Source organism: Molothrus ater, chromosome 8 (genome assembly GCF_012460135.2).
Source record: "Molothrus ater isolate BHLD 08-10-18 breed brown headed cowbird chromosome 8, BPBGC_Mater_1.1, whole genome shotgun sequence".
Lineage (NCBI taxonomy): Eukaryota > Metazoa > Chordata > Aves > Passeriformes > Icteridae > Molothrus > Molothrus ater.
This window is the reverse complement of record NC_050485.2, coordinates 27,006,837-27,023,490: the sequence shown is the minus strand read 5'-3', so window position 1 is coordinate 27,023,490 and position 16,654 is coordinate 27,006,837. Positions and strand designations below refer to the sequence as shown.

General features: G+C 37.1%; 1 protein-coding gene across 4 annotated transcripts in view; it reads right to left on the bottom strand.

Annotated features, from left to right (window-relative positions):
• Nucleotides 1-16,654, bottom strand: part of VTI1A (vesicle transport through interaction with t-SNAREs 1A) — a 267,159-nt gene that overhangs the window by 107,303 nt on the left and 143,202 nt on the right. For all 4 annotated transcript variants that reach the window (XM_036385470.2, XM_036385471.2, XM_036385468.2 and 1 more), the window contains one exon: nt 4,157-4,227. In XM_036385470.2, the coding sequence (XP_036241363.1) occupies nt 4,157-4,227 (71 nt within the window). The remainder of the gene's footprint in view (nt 1-4,156; nt 4,228-16,654) is intronic.

Genomic DNA, 16,654 nt, shown 5'->3' with positions numbered 1-16,654 from the left:
CATTAAGGTAAAAGGCACAGGCAGCCCAGTCTGTACAAAGGACAGGGGTTTCTACAGTCATCTGAGTCAGTTAGCTTCAGGGTTAGCACACAACAAGCTTGTAAAGCCACCAAAGCTCTGAAATTTAAAAATATCTTGTCTTGTTTTCACTTACATAAATATGAAACCCAGAGAAGGGAAGTCATTGAGGCAAGAAAGGTGAGTCAGGATAAAGAGCAAAAGCTTTACAAATAAAGGGTTGCAGGTAGAAGCTCTATACATTGGAATCCATAAGTCCCACGTGTATGTGTATTGTTTGTGTACACTAGTGAAAGGATCAAGGGATGAAGAGACAGCCATGTTCCTGATGCTTTATGAAAAGAAAGACATGTCTTTCACTGTTTTTCAAAGACTGTAGTTTAAAGAAAGAAACAGAAATACCAAATATATCACTTTAGCAATTCTGTGTAAAATAAATATGTCTATACTGCCCCTTAAAATATAAAACTTGTACTGACCTCATAGCAGCCACCTGTGGCCTGGGTGCTCAAATGCTTTGTGAATAGTATATGCACATGTACAGAAGGAACAGCTGTACAGTAGATATGGTGGGGTTTTTTCATGTAAGGAACTCTCACTCACTGAAATGACCATTTTTGTAGTTTATTAGGACAAAGGAAATCTACAGTTTACAGCTATACCTAATTAGCTGTCTTCTTCTACAGCTCTCAAAATATTGCAAAATAGGTAAAAAATGAAATAGAGTAGATGAAAACTTATGAAGCAAATGAACTTCATGTTTATTTCTATTGCTTTTTGAAAGGGATCAAAATGTCCCCTCTCTTTATTAGTGTCACACAAAAAGAAATCTAGAAATTAGAAGATAATAGGAAGAATGGAGTTACTTTCCTATCACCTCTTCTGGCACTGGCAGCTAGAAGAGAGACATCTTTTGACATTTTAGACATCTTGGAACCAGTGAGACATCAAAATCTACTGTAAAAAGATAATGTAATGAATATGACTATTTCAGTTATGAAAAAACAGAGACCACTGTTTCTAACATGCCCCAAAACACAGCTGTGTGTATATACATAAAAACATTCTTCTCCTTGTGAAAGCTGAATATTTACCTCTTCATAATCAAATGAGATTGAAAGGATTACCTGAGTCATTGACTTCTTACTGAAAAAACTTTGTTGTAGTAGACAAAATGCATCCTGTGTTTCAAATCCATCAAAACAGTAACACTGCCAAGGAGAGTGGCAGTCTTCCAATAACAAATCACCTTCACCATAACAAACCACTATTATATCTTGAATATTTGAACAGCAGCAATATTAAACCCAGTCTCTATTCTGGAGCACAACACTGTAAATATTTGCTGCCAGATTTAATGCTTATTACTGGAATCAGTAGGTGATGTGACAATCAGTGTCCCATAACCTTTTTGCATAAATTTCCTCCTTATTCTTCTAAAAGCTATTAAGAAAATACCAAGTAGAAGCTGGGACTGGATAACACCAATCAAGTCTTGCTCTTAGCAATATCATATTCAGTGGGAAGGCTTGCACTAACTCTCAGATCTCTGTAATTATGTGCTATGATGGAACAAAGATGAGTATTATATTCCAGGGAGGCCATTCCCTCATTTTTTCCTGATTCATCTAGACAATCCAAGCTCCAGAAAAGCAGTTTAGCCCGGTTTGACACAAGTAACAGCAGAAAAAACGTCACAATAATTTTTAAAAGGCTCATTAAAAAGCCAAGTTCTTATCTATGCTAGAAGGGAATCTGAAGTACAAATGTATGCTTTACATTGGTCTTTTATTATTCATAAAGATGCATTTAACACTTGGGGCTTCTCCTCCCTTTTCACAGAAAAGTAGCGCTCTCCTTTTTACCATTAAATGTTTGATCCTAACTTTCCTCTCTTGCTGCAGGATTCTACCTGACAGCTAGAATCAGTGCTGATAGTTAGGAAGGGGAAGCTGAATCTTAGGGGTTTGACAAACTCCTCTAAGCAAGACGACCTCATGTTTTTATGGTAATAAAAAACCCACAAAATAAGCAAAAGAAACATTAAAAAAGAAACAAACACGTACACACATAGTTGGAAGATCTCTAGCTACCTCCCAAGAGAATGCTAAGAAAACACCTTTTCTTCCTGCTCTGGCATAGAAAAAAAAAACCCACATGAAGAGTTTCAAACTGTAAGTTTGTTTTTATTTAAAACTGAATTTTCTGATTGCAGTTCTTCCACCATTTCTTTACCCATACCAGCACACCACAGAAGTGTGGAATGGAACTGGTGGAATGTGAACCTCTTAAACTGTGTGTGTTTCACAGAACTGCTGTAGTGAAAACATTTTGAAACAGGCTTTGATATTAGCAATGGCAAATCTATATGGTTTTTAAAGATAATATTATGAATAATAATGAGAATACAGGAAGATGAACAAGATGCTGACATTGATATCTTGTCTGCCTTACACAAATTTTGAGGTTTTCCTAAAAGATGTTGCATCTTTTAATGTCCTGTATAATCCAGTTAACCTATTTGACTTGTAGCAGAGCTTTTATCCCTTCTCTTTCCCTTCAGAAGAAAGTACGAGTTTTACTCTACAGACAGGAAAATTCATATATGTAAATTTTATCAAACCATTGAGACATTAACTTATTTACATTTTGCTTATAAAAAATGATCTTCCTAATTTTCTCAACATTGAACTGTTAAACCTGACCATCATACTCATGCTGGCTATTTCACTCCAGAAGACAAATTTATTCCCTGGTTGATAAGATAATAACTCCATGTATTTAATGTATGTCTATCATGCATTGATAAAGCACTCTCTGTTCTGGTCTTTCAAAATCTCTAGAAAATGGAAAGCTAGCTAAATTATCTAAGATCTCCCTTGAATGTTCATCTGAGTGTACACAGACAACTGGAACAGGTAGAACCATGTGGCTCCACTGGAGAACTTTTCTGAATTCCCCGAAGAAAATATTTTAAGTATTTTTAAGTATTTAAGTGGCTCCTGATAAAACAATTTGGAATTTGAGATCTTCCATTATGACAAGAGGGTTTTTTGCTGCATTGTGGTGGAATATGTATGTACTACACTTTCCTAGAATATCCTTCTTATTTTAAATCTTACTCTTTGCCTCTTACAGGTTTTGCCTTAAAAGAAATTTGCTCCTCAGTTGGAAAGCAATGAAAAGGAAAAGTTATGCTATGAACCATGCATACATTGAGTGATCAGAACTACATCCCTGGGATATACAGGATCAGCAGAAAGGCATACATGGCATTTATCTCCATTGCCTAGGTTTTATTTGTCCAGCTAGAAACAGAAAAGCATTTCAGACTCAGCAGTCACTGGGGATACAAGAAGTGGAGGTGAAATATAACACCAAGTTGCCAGAACAAAACTTGGTCAATCCTCACAATTCTCAGTTACATTTAGTGATCTAGTTATATGTATTGTTTTAAAGTAGCAATGCCCAGCACTTCAGAAAGCATTGCAAAAAATTGGTCACTTGGGAAAGTATCTGAACAACAGGTCATGGACAGAAAGTCCTGGTTCTGTGAGCAGAAACCAGAGACAGAGAGGATGGGTTCCCACATAGAAGTTCAGAGAATTTGTACACATTGGATGGGATGGGCTCCTGAGCACTCCATTAACTCTGCACAGTGGAGCTGATCCCTATGGAAGTCCCAGGAGCCAGAAGTGACACAGAGATGTGGCCTTGGCTGCAGAGACAGAGCAGCAGTACCTGCTCCTCACATAGACCTGCCCAAGAGGCTGTTATTTGCATCTGCAGCTACAAAGAGTAAGGTTGCTCAACTATTAGAAGCTCACTTATAATACTGAACTGTTTTATTGGAAGCCCAAGTAGTCATTGGAATGGACAGCATAACAAACCCTTCAAAGGACAGAACACTGACCTAACTGTGATGGTGACAGAAAATTTGCTCCCAGCAGCAGATTTGGTGACTACAGTGTGACTCCCCATCAGAGAGACTTGGCAGGATGGGGCCCATGTAAGACACTTTGTAAGTTCTCCACTGCAGATGGTGATTATATCTCATCTGGATTATTTTTGCATGCACAAAGAACTTGTCCAATGCAAATAAAATGCAGAATCAGCAATTACTTATTATCAAACTTACTCTTTCCCGAGCCCGCTGGATCTTCTCTCTGTCATGGCTGAGGTTTTCAAGCATCTCCTGTCCAATCTGCTCTGCATTAAAAAATGAAAATGTAAATCATGAAAAATACAGCTTGTGACTGCAAGGCCTTAAAATGCCAAGTTAGATTCTAACAAGAGCACTTAACACGTAGTAGCCTAATCACTCCTCCTAACTGCAAAGAGGAATACATCATTATTTTAAATTTTAAGTTTTTCAGACAACATAAGACTGAAGAAGCAAACCAAACCAGAAGCTGCCCCTCTGCAGTCTCTTGAGATTGTCTATACCCTGGGAATTGATGCTGACCTTTGATCTGTGAAACAAAGGCAAGAAGACTTTCAGACTTGCTCGAGATGCTGGGTGCTCATACTTCCTATCTACTCCTTAAGCCCAAGGAAGTCAGTAAGCCTTTGCTAAAACACCAGCCATCCTTGTACATCTAAAGACACAGAAGTCATATTAGAAGAAAACCTCTCTCACTGCCTCTCAGGATTTACCATTGATGCTTAAATGAAAGCTTTTTCAGGCTCAGCCCATTCACTGGTGTGTGCTTTGCTCCACCATGGACTGTTTCTGGCTGGCTTAGAGATAGGCTGTAATCTCCTGATGTTTTCAAGAGCAGAGACATTAATTTATAGTCATCACCGTTTGTTTACACAGGGCTTGTTTGCTTCAGCAGCTTACGCTGAACCAAAGGTTGCAAAATTATAGTGGAGAGGCCTCAAGATATGGTACAAAGACAACACAAGATGCCAAAACTTTACTCTTCAAACAGCTTCAATCAAATGCTTCTCTAACCCTGAAATATTAGCAGCAAGTATAGAGGAGAGATTTTAATCTTCAAAGCTCTATAGAAATATTAAGAAACCCTTCCTGTATTTCCCCAAAGGAGAAAAATAAGTTAAAGCATTCCCATTTTACAGATGGGGAAGCATGCAGAAGGAGCTGAAGCAGCTGTAGCTTTGCCTCAGGACACACAGCACGTGTGAGACAACCAGCATTTCTGTGCACATTCATTTAGGGTACTTAGCAGGCTTACCAGAGATATGAACCAAAACAGTACAACTACAAAAATATGGCTTTTTTTTCCCCTAAACAACAAAAAAAGTGCCTTGCTTTTGTTCTGGTGAGTCAGTGGGATCCTAAATGTCATTATTCAGGGAGCCTTCAGAAACGGATTATTAAAAATTCACCAATATGTTAGCAAACACGATTATTATTTTTTTTTAATAGATACAGTCCATTTTCAAGGAACAATCCAAAGCAGAATCACCTCAAACTTTAAAAGTTTGAGACAAGCAATGTTATTTTTAAATCCATTTAACACTAGGTACACAGTCTGCCAGATAAAGTCGGAGGAAATTCATTACATATATATTTCTCTATCAGTTGCCAAGTATAGTACAAGTAAGATAAATATTTCCTCTGACCACAAATTGACATCCTCATTATGCTATCTTGTCCCTCTTGGCTCGCTGCTCTTTACTTTTAGCTGTATATACAATGCCTCCCAAAGGTGAAATGTGGTAAGATACATGGGTTTGGAGTTAAAAAGGCTGCACAGTGCAGTGCAGTTACACAAATGGCAGCCTCAGAAAGTGATTCACAAGAGCCTTGCTTATGTTTGCATGTCAAAGGACTTACAGGATGGAACTATACTGAGCTTTTCCTCATTAAAGCACTCAAAATACTGTAATACACAAACAGAAATATGTGTTCAATATAATCCAGGGGAGAAAAAAAAAACAACAAAGCAAGATCTCTTAAAAGAGAGGGGGAAAAAAACCAACAAATTACCAACCTAGTAGCATGAGGTGAAATGATAAAAAGTATATTTAGTGCTAAAAATTACATGTATGTTTGCAGACATAAAGGAGTATGAGGTACAGATCTTCCTTCAAAGGAATAAGTATAAAATACATGGTTAAAATGGTTTTGTATCTCATGAACAAAGCTCAAAAATATCTTTGTAGGGAACAGTTTTATTTTTATTACACCAATTTTTAAGCAAGTTACTGTGGGTTTGTATATTTTTTTTTCATCTTCTTCCTGTCAGTGGCAAGTTCAGACTCTTAGCTTCTTATAATGATTGAGTTTATTTTCCAACCATCAATGTGACAGCAGCATCAACTGTAAGTGAGGGTAAAACACCGTCACTTTGACGAATAGTGTATTTTCCTCTCATTGTCGATGACTGAAGACATCAATAAATAAGGAAGGAGAGCATGTCAGCCAGAATATCACAGAATGAATTGTTGATATGACACTTAGGGATTAAACCTTCAGCCATGAAGTTCAACCTAGCAGAGGGGTCTGAGAACTGAGATAGTTGCATTTCTTCCCAGCAGCCTCTATAGATAAATAATTGGACGGATCATCAATTTTACAGGAGTAGCTTTACTCTACACGCACTTTCGTTGATGATCTTTGGCCTTTTTTGGGCTAAAATAATAACATAAGTTGAACAAAGAGATATGACGGAAATAACATAATCTCACAGTAAGTTTGCAAACATAAATTGACACCTTTATCCTCCTCATATCCTCATTCTACTCAGAAAATTCACTGATGACAGTGAAACTTGATTTTTAGCTGGAAGGTCAAGACAGTCAAACAAAAATATTATTACAGAGAGAAAATAAAGACTCCTCAATGAAGACATGTCTCTTCACTTGGTTTGCAACTGAAAGCACCTGGGACTAGGAAAAATGTAGCATTAGCCCACAGTACAGCTAATTACAAGCTTGATATAATTGCTTTCTAACATTTTTCAGGTTTCCCCACAATTCTTTTCCTTCTAGTTAAAACATTCATCTATTTGGCAGATTCATGCTTTTAGTGCAATGGTGCTGCTTGGATCTTCCCAGCCTACTTATAATGCAAGTCATTGAAGAAGCTACTACAGTTATGTGAAAAGGTCAGGTTTGTAAGATATACTGTAGTGCAGATGCATGAATTAAGACCAATACACAAACCAAAGGGTGTTGCCTCTTGCCAGTAATGGTGTTAATTCCACAGAATCTTAACAATGTCAATTATTTGGGGATTATGCCAACCTTTCCCTTGTTTTGTACGGACAATGTTTAGTATGGCGCAGTCCCAAGTCCTACCAAAGACTGAGTGGTGCTGCCTCTTCAAACTGAAATTCCCAAAGAGATGCATAAAATTATGTTTTAAAATTACAGCTTAACTGTGTGAAGCAGAAGGGTGAATGCATTTACATCATTATTATCTGTGTACTGACAGAGGGCAAGAATATTCGATAGAGCAATTATCTCAGTCTTAAACAATGCTGTGATGGGCAGAAAAAAATATTTCTGAAAAAGTACATAATGTTAACAAGCATCATCCTTAAATGATGAATGCTAAAATCCACAGCTCTAAATGTATTCTGCCCTAAAGGTTTTTTGAACAAAGTATGGGAAAGCATCTTTAGTGCCAAGAACTTCAAAAATGCCATGTTGTGAGTCCAACGCAAATGGTGCCTGGTTCTATGAGACTATGTTATGCAAGAAAAATAGAACATTTCTTATCCTAAAACACTGAAATTAATTAGAGGAATGAATATAACTTTCCTCACTTGAAGAAAAAACCAACACCCCCCCCCCCAAACATAACAAATGCAAACCTAACTTCCCCCTTCATGTGTGCACAAATTGGCACATGGCTTTCAACAGTTATGCTGAGATAAACCCAAAAGACAATGATCACTTCTAGCAATGATTTGCACTCCTGAATAAGCCCTTTCTTTGGAATTTGCTTGTAACCTGTATGCAGTATTTATACATACAAATTGTAATTATTTAATATGTGGTCCACAGAGTTTGATTTCTAATACCTACATACACATCAAGAATGCAAAATAAGTTGTGCTTGACTGGTTTCTTTTACTTTTTTTGCCTCCAGCCATTTAAGAATTTATGTACTTTATCAGCTAAACTGATTCTGAAAGAGCTTTTTCTAATCACTCAAGTCAATAATACTTTTTTGCCCTAAGAATGACTAATATATTTACTCAAGAGACAGGAATGACACGGAATGAGCCTCTCCAGGCTTTAGGATAAACAAGCATGCATTTTTATTAATTTTGAAGACAGACTCCCTATTTTTCTTTTCATATGAAAAATAAAATAATCCAACATAGTTTATGGAGCACTTTTTCTCTCAAAGTGTACCCTGTGTGTTTGCATGTATATGTGTGTACATATATGTGTGTGTGTGTGTACATATAAAAGTGTCATAAGATGCAGCAGATATCTTGATATAATTTAAAATATGAAAAAAAAAAGCTTAAAATGAACAAAATCACAGAAAGGATGCCAGAAATATGATTTGCTCAATCTCATCATATATACAATGCATGCATCTGAGCTATGTAATTAGATGTTGGAAACAACAAATTAATTTACACTGGGAAAAGCAGAAGATCATGTTAAAAATCAAGATGGCTGTTCTACAGAATCATGAAATACACTACAAAAACCACTGTGTGTTGACCAGAGTAGGAGTGGGAATCAGTTCCAGGCTGAGATCCTCAGCCCTGCCCAGTGAGTGGTGCCATTTGGGGAGTGCAATTGTGTGTGGTCTTTGCACAGAGACATCACATGCTCTGAAGATGTAGCAAAAGCTTATACAAGAGTTTCAGAAACTATGCTGACAGACAGAGGCTAGGGCTTTTTTTTTTTTTTCCTAAAGACACTCCATTTTGGACAGGTTAAAAGTTTTGATTTTAGGAGACTAGGATAAATCATCAAGAGCAGTGTCTGGGAAAAAATACTAGAAAGTGTTAAAAGCTCACTGTTCAGAGGTGACAGCAAGCAGATTTACAAACTTGGAAAATATAGGTTGCAGGAGTTGAAGAATTCGGCGTTGAGTCAAACACCTTATGCTTCTGACAGCAGAAAGTTAATAAAGAAAGTGATGACATATCTTGAAGTATAGGGACACAGGTAAAAGTCCAATAAATTCCCCAGTTCAGCTGACATATATTTACATTGAACAGCTGATGTAATTAGAAACAGAAGGATTTAGATCATTAAGGTTATTAAAAAACAAGTACAGGGTAATACAGATAAATGAAGGATAATGTAACAGCCATAAGCCAATGGGAAGACAATTTGTAGAGCATTAACAGAACAGTGAAACATGGGTTAGTGCTCAAATGCCTCAAGAATCTGCCATGAAGATGTTAATCTGCATGCTGCTAAGTGGTCAATTAACACAATAAAATAAAAATTAGCTAATTTTTATAGGGATTAGTTGGCTTCTTCAGCAAAAGCAAATGCCATACAGGTGGAAAGAGCACTGACAATCCACAGCATTCACCAAGGACATCCAACACTTCCAGAGCTGTCAGAAGTTCAGTTGCAAGAGAGGATAAAAGAAGTTGCCCAGTCTTATTGTGGAGGCAAGTAACATCTAAAAATACCTCCTAAACTTCCAAAGTCCAACATGTCCACCAAAGTAAAAAATACAAACATTTCTCAAATGAAAAGGTCTCCCTATAAGCTATAATGGATGTCCATGAAATTATTTTTATTGGCCAAGAGCAAAAGGGGTTGGTTGAGACTGAGGTCAGAGAAGCCAGTGAGAAAAACATCCAGAACACCTAATCAGAATTCAGTCTTTGTGTTTTGTTCAAAATAAAGAAGAAAAGATATTTGAGGAAGGTGCCACATGCCTTTAAGAACAAACCGGGAGCATTTCATAACCATCGCCTCCCATGGTCCAGGCCTGGTTTGTCCTTCCCCAGTAAAAAAAAAAAAAAAAAAAAAAGGCAGATGAATGAGAAGAAAATACGATAAAGAAAGAAGAAAGATGACAGACCTAGTAACTTCACCTCCAGTTGCTTTTTCTGTTTCTAAAGCTTCATACCTTTTCTGAAATCCTAACTTACATCAATCTGCTGGTAAAAAACAACTCATTTCTCACTAACTGATGTATTTTTTTCTGTCTACTCCCATCACCAATCTAGCTGAGCTCCCTTACTAACATCCTCACAGCAACATTCACAGGAGGTGGCAGACTTTGATTCTGCTGAGCACTTGTCTACATTGCAGGCTGGCCATTGTTCTTGCCATGCCCCAGCCCAGCAGTGCTTGTCTGCTCCAAATTCCTCCCATCGCATCTTCCTCCCCTACCCTCTTCCTTCAAGTAAGTTCTAAGGCAAAAAAGAAATCTTTCCTCAGTGCATCAATAAGTAAACAACTTGCTACCCCCCTTTCAATCACTAATAATGTACCTAAAGTTGGGAGCCAACCCTCAGTGTCTTCTTTTGCTACTTTTTAAGTGCTCCCAGGATGGGAGAAGCCCCTGCTCGCTCTGAGCTTGGTGCAGGAATGGGTGATGCTTCACTGCAGTACTGCCAGTCTTGACCTTGTCTGAAAGTGGTTTAGCAGGGGAGAGTATTAAAAATCATGATTGCATTTAAATTAAGTTGCAGAAATACATCCTCTAAAACTTGAGCCACAAACTGACATTTAATTAAACTTGTGACTCCAAACAGCACTGACATGACACAATGGTGATCTTTGCTTCATCTAAGGCTGTATTCATAATCATTATTTAATCAGAAGTGTTCCACCATCTACCCAGTTTGCTATAAACTCAGAGCAGTACAAATAATTACTATGGACTCTGTATTACTGGTAATTTTAAAGACTTAAAATGCGTAACTTAAACTCCTGCATGAGCAGCTTGAGGCTTGTAAAGTTGGCCCTATCGCTAAAGCTGATCCATTCTTAAAGCAGTAAGTGCACTTCAAGACACAGAGCTGAGCACAAAATAGGTGAGACAGGCTATTAGCTGACCAGCAAACAGAAAAAAAAAGTTACATTATGTTTTTAAAAGACAAGAAAATGTTTTGAAATTCATGAAGAATATTCATTGAAGAATATGTTTTAAAATTGAAGAGTAGAATGAGATTTTGTTTCAATCTTATTTAACTACATAACCACTACGTACCACAGTATATAACATTTAGGTAGCGCAATGATGAAGAATAAAAACTGCTAGTTAAATCTGTAAGCACTGGAAGAACTTATTAATTTTTCAGATTGATTCTTTATGATCCATTTATGTAGCTTAAACTTATCAATAGTAACAAGAGTGTTTTGCAGTATCTCCTCTGGACATCAGTAGACCTGTGAGAAGAGTATATCCTTCAACTGTTTCAATCTGAGAAAATGCTTCTTGCAGCTAAGAGCAAAGTTATCATCAGAAAGTAAAGCCAGAACCAAACAAAATTACATTTGGTCTTGTTCAGGTTTCTCCCAACATCCCGATGTACCAGATTTATCTTGGATCTACAGGTCAATTAGAAAGTCAAGAAAGTTGCCAACATGAACAAGAAGTCTATGCCTGTTTGATCTCTAATACTTCCATGAAGCTAAAGAGTGTTTTAACCTTTCTTGCACTGTTCAGAAATTCATTTCAAATGTGAATGGAACTATCTCCCGCTGTATTCACATTCATATTTAAACAACGAAAACCAGAAATACAATAGCACCCAGACATTAGAAAAATAAAACAAACCTAGAAGCTGATTAATAAATAATGCTTAAACACATTGACCAAAAAGTGCAGCAGTCTGTGCACAAATAAAGCATTCTGTAAACAGTGTGTGTACATAAAAATATAACTGTATAAACTTTCTTAAACATGGAAAAGCCCACGAAGCAGGTGAACAGCTCAGCAACCTCGAGCTGGCTTCAGTGCAACTCACTCTTTGAATACGAATTAGCAGTGGGTAATAGCAGCATATTTATGAGGCCTTTTGCCTGGTCCTTCTCTCCAGTGAATGCTGTATTATTCATTGCGTGTGCCCTGACCCCAGTGCGCTCCTGTTCTGACAAATCATACTTGATTAAGACAAATCTTTATTAGTTAGCTAGTCAACTTCCCCATTTATCATTTGCAAATCCCATTCTCTTTTTCAGGTACAGTAAAAAAAGTAACTGAAACCAAAACCATTTTTTCTCCGTGTAAAATGAAATGCTTGTTACAGCCAGTAAGTGCAAACTGAAGCCTAGAAGTCAGTAACAGATGATAAAATAAAGCTTTAACAGGCATAAATTACAAATGGGGAAAATCTCTAACACAACAGTGTTCCTTGGACAGCCTAAAGAAACATTAATTAGCTCATCCTTTCAATGTTTCCCATTTTTTTCACAAACTGAATCGCGCAAAATCTAAATGCCATAAAAAGAAATGCATTGCAAAGTTGAAGGATGGAAGTACTAAAGTATAAAAAAAATAATAAATAGAATGCTGAGGAAAGTTATTGTTCAAAGTTTCTACCAATACTAAAACAAAGCTTTTAAAAGGAAGAAAAATGAGTACCAGATTACTACTGAAGATTCATTTTCCCTTGTAAATGCAGTATCTCTCCAAAGAGGTGGCAATTTGGAGAGGAAAAACCCTTTTCAAGACATTGTTAGAATATTTATTGGGCAATTTACAACCAGACAACCATGTGATGTGCAGTGCACAACAGTTTTGTCATGATGGTGGTTTTGCTTGCAGAGAAGAATGTTTCTTCTAGCAGGACTCTGGAGATCTGAAGCAGCTACTTGGAGATGGAGGGACAAGGGACAGAGGGAAGGGACAGTCTGTAGCTTATTGGGCTGGCTGCTGTCCAAGTTCCAGCTCTACCCCAGAATTTTATTCTCTGGAAGGATCTCTAGCAAATGTTCACTTGGCTGTATTTTTGTTTGGTGATGAACTTAAGTAGATTGTGCATTTTATTACATTTTGAATCTTGGTTTTCTACATTGTGATATTTATACCCATCAATTAGAATCTGTGTTCATTTGAAATATACAGCAATTTAAAAACCTGTACCTTAAGGACAAAACATCAAGATAAACACCTTGGTGCTCCTTACCCACCACACTTCTTACAGTCTTCCTCCACTTACAGCTTCCCATCTCAAGCCATTTTTCCTTTGTTTTTTGTTTTGTTTTCTTTTTCTTTTTTTTTTCCCTGCAGGACCAATGCAGCTATGGATTCTGCTTTTTCACACACATGAGCTAAGTGCTAGTTATTTCCATCTGCAATGTTGCCTTTGATTACACACAGAGTAATGCTGAGAAAACCACTGCCTCACTAAACCCACAGCAAGATTCAGAGGGGACAATGAAAAATACTTGATGGCCTTGCAAATCAGTGTTATCAGGAGGTATACAAGAGGGAAAGAATCCAGACCAATTTTAAAATCCTGGTAGAATTTGCAGGGCTATGTGTATATATATGCATATATATATACATATAAATAAAATTAAAACATCTCTGTACTTGTAAAACAAAGATATTTCTTCTTGAAATTGCTGAGATGGAAAAATAGACTATCCCATAATAGAATTTTTACAGCACTCAGAGCAGACTGATATTTCAAGATCAAGTTAAGCTCTTCAGATGGTGTTTCAGAGGTTGACTTATGTGGGATCTTTATTGCATATAGACACAATTTGTTTCTAAGGCATCCCTGCTAGGAGAAAGCTGTTGAAAAACCTGATTTTTCACTAAGTGCCTAAGATGACAAGTGTGATTTCTTCTGATGGAGCAACCCAGCAGCACTTATCAACAGTTTTGGCACCTGTACATTAGACTACCACTACATGACTTGATTTAGGGCAGACCTGAAGATTTCTAAACACAAACTGCTCCAGAACAGAGCAGTTTACGGCATGGGGCAGCAGCTTCTGCTTGGATGCTCCCAAAGCAGCAGCCTGGGGTGCTCCAAGTGCCATCCTAGCTACTGGAATGGTCTTTGGGTCCCCAAGGACTTGGGCCAGGATTACCAGGGAGGCTGTTTGCTCCTGGGTGCTCCCTGGGCTGCAGCTGGCACAGACACGGGCACTGGAGGTGCCTTGCAGCAGCGCTGGCAGCTGAACAGTCCCTGTGGGGATGTCCCAGGCTTGGGTGACATCTCCCCTCTCCCCTGGTCTGCCACACTTGTCAGCATGCAGGACATGCTGCCAAAGGTACAGGTGGTTTGCTGCGGGACATCATTAACAAATTTGTGGGACTTGTTGGCAGGTCACTGTTAGAGTTTATTTGTGTGGATGGTCTGTATACTGCAGACAGAATGGATTTAGTATGTTTTTCCTTCCTGTACCTTAATTTTTGATTTCTAGAAGATAAACATGAGTAAAACATTATGTCTAGCAGCCCTTAGCCCATACAGTAAAGAGAGAAATATCTGGATTTTCTATCATGCTCAAAGATCAAGAACACAGGGAGGCAAGGTCAGATTTGAGAGAGGGCCCTGGACTACTGGGTTCTGTATTTGAAACGAAGTCATGCCACCTATGGGCAGGTACCATCCAGCCCAACATCCTCCCTGACATTACAGACCTGAGCCCATGGCCATTTTCACATTTTACTGTTTTGGATGCCACTAAAAAAAAAATAAAATAAAAAAATAAAATTGATCTTTCTGAAATTTCTTCAAGCAATCTTTCATGTTGCAAGATAGGATTTGAGAGAACAGAACTGAGTGTCTCAGGCACTACTGTACCCCTGGTAAAATTTTGTGCCTGCTTCCCTGGCTCAAAAATGGGTGTGAAGGAATCCACATTAGTCAAACAGTGTGTAACATTAAAAGAATAATTTTCCTATGGAAGGCATTTAAATACTGCACTTACCTTCTTATATATTCATTTTCATTACAACTACTAGTTTGAATATCATTTTAATTGAAAAAACCCTCAAGATTAGAAATTATTTTTAAAATGAAATCTGAAGTGGCCCAGTCTCCTCAACCACAGAACATTCTATTTAATCTAAAAGGGGTTTTTACACTATTCGAACCCCAAAATATAATTATCCCATGATCTATTTAATTGTTAAATTATTGCAGTATGACAATTTAATGCAAACACCCAGTTTACAAACATAACTTTGCTGGAAATTCTCAAGAAGTGTTAAACCGATGTCAGTGTCTCAGTAATTTCGCAGTTTAAAAACAGTTAGAAATGTAATGACTACACTGCACTTGATTAAAGCATTTACAGCTCTAATCAAAAACTGACAGCAAGATCAAAGATGTTAACTTAAATCTCTCTTCTAATTATGTTTAAAATGCCACACCTCAGGCCTGTCTCTCCTCTTCTTTTTCAAACCAAATTCTGCTTAAGAAAGATCTAACACTTCTTAACAGTTCATTATCCAATAAAACTATTCAAAGCTTAAAAGCAATCTACACAATTAGTCAGGACCTCAGGGAGTCCACCGGTAGTCTTTATTACAGGGCTTCATATTAAAACACCTTAATTATATTTGTCAAATGGATTTCATTAAAACCCATCGTCACTTTAATTTTCATATTTTGACAGTGCTGGCATAGCATTATTACCACCTGCCAAGCTACGAACTACAACAAAATTATCAAATTCCTTCAAATACTAAGCAGTTTCTTTTTGTACCTGACCAATGATTTCCCTCTTTTTGGTGAATGCACCATAATTAAGAGGAATAATTAAAATTTCATATTCAAGCAGCACACAGGCAAGCTAAATGTGCAGTGTATCTGTTGCAGGTGTGTAAATAAGAACCTATATGGATACCTGGTTGCCAGGAGCACATAATACAAAGGTAGGGCACATATACTGAAGTGCTTCTGAATAATAAAGCCAAGACATCAAACAGAATGCACTATTATTTAATCAAATGACAACCATGAGGATTTGAAAGCAGAGGACATTTTAACTTCTACTCATTATACTGTCATTTCAACACAACAGATCTGGGGATTATGACCATATACTGTAACCACAGTTTTATTTTAGATTTAATTCATGGATTTAATTCACTTGACTTTAGATAATCACAATGAAATTTATTTAAAACAAAATTTTTCATCCTCTCTTCATACAGTTAAGTACTGTGACAGGGTGTCTGATATTTAGGATACATTTCCAATGCAGGACATACCAATTGTTTTTGATTTTTTTCTTAATACTCAATGCCACAGCAATTAACAACTTCAGATAATTACCAATAATATAAAAGGTAGATACCAGCATCTGTCATGCAACACAGTTTGGGCTGTTAACATCATCTAGGATATAGAAATAAATTGTGTCCTTTCTTTTGTTATCTGAAATACTGTACAGAAAACTGAATTTATTGTTATTGTGCATATATTTACTGAGCTAAATTCAAGCCTGATTTACTCCATGTTCTTCAGTGAACATGTGTGTGAGATGACTTTGGCCCACAACAGATAAAACAATGGCATGCAGATTGCAATGGGGAAAAGAACAGAGAATTTTCCTTTCTTCCATATAATCATAGCAAGAAATAAGAAATTAAGAGGTTTCTGCCATATGTCTAACACACTTCACTGCTTTGTACAAAGGTCTCAAGAGTAATGATCTCCGTGTGTTATGAATATTTTAAGACTTATTAAATGTTCTTGGATTATTTTGAGTAAAACTATGGGATTCTAAAGAACTGGTTTAAATGACAATCAAA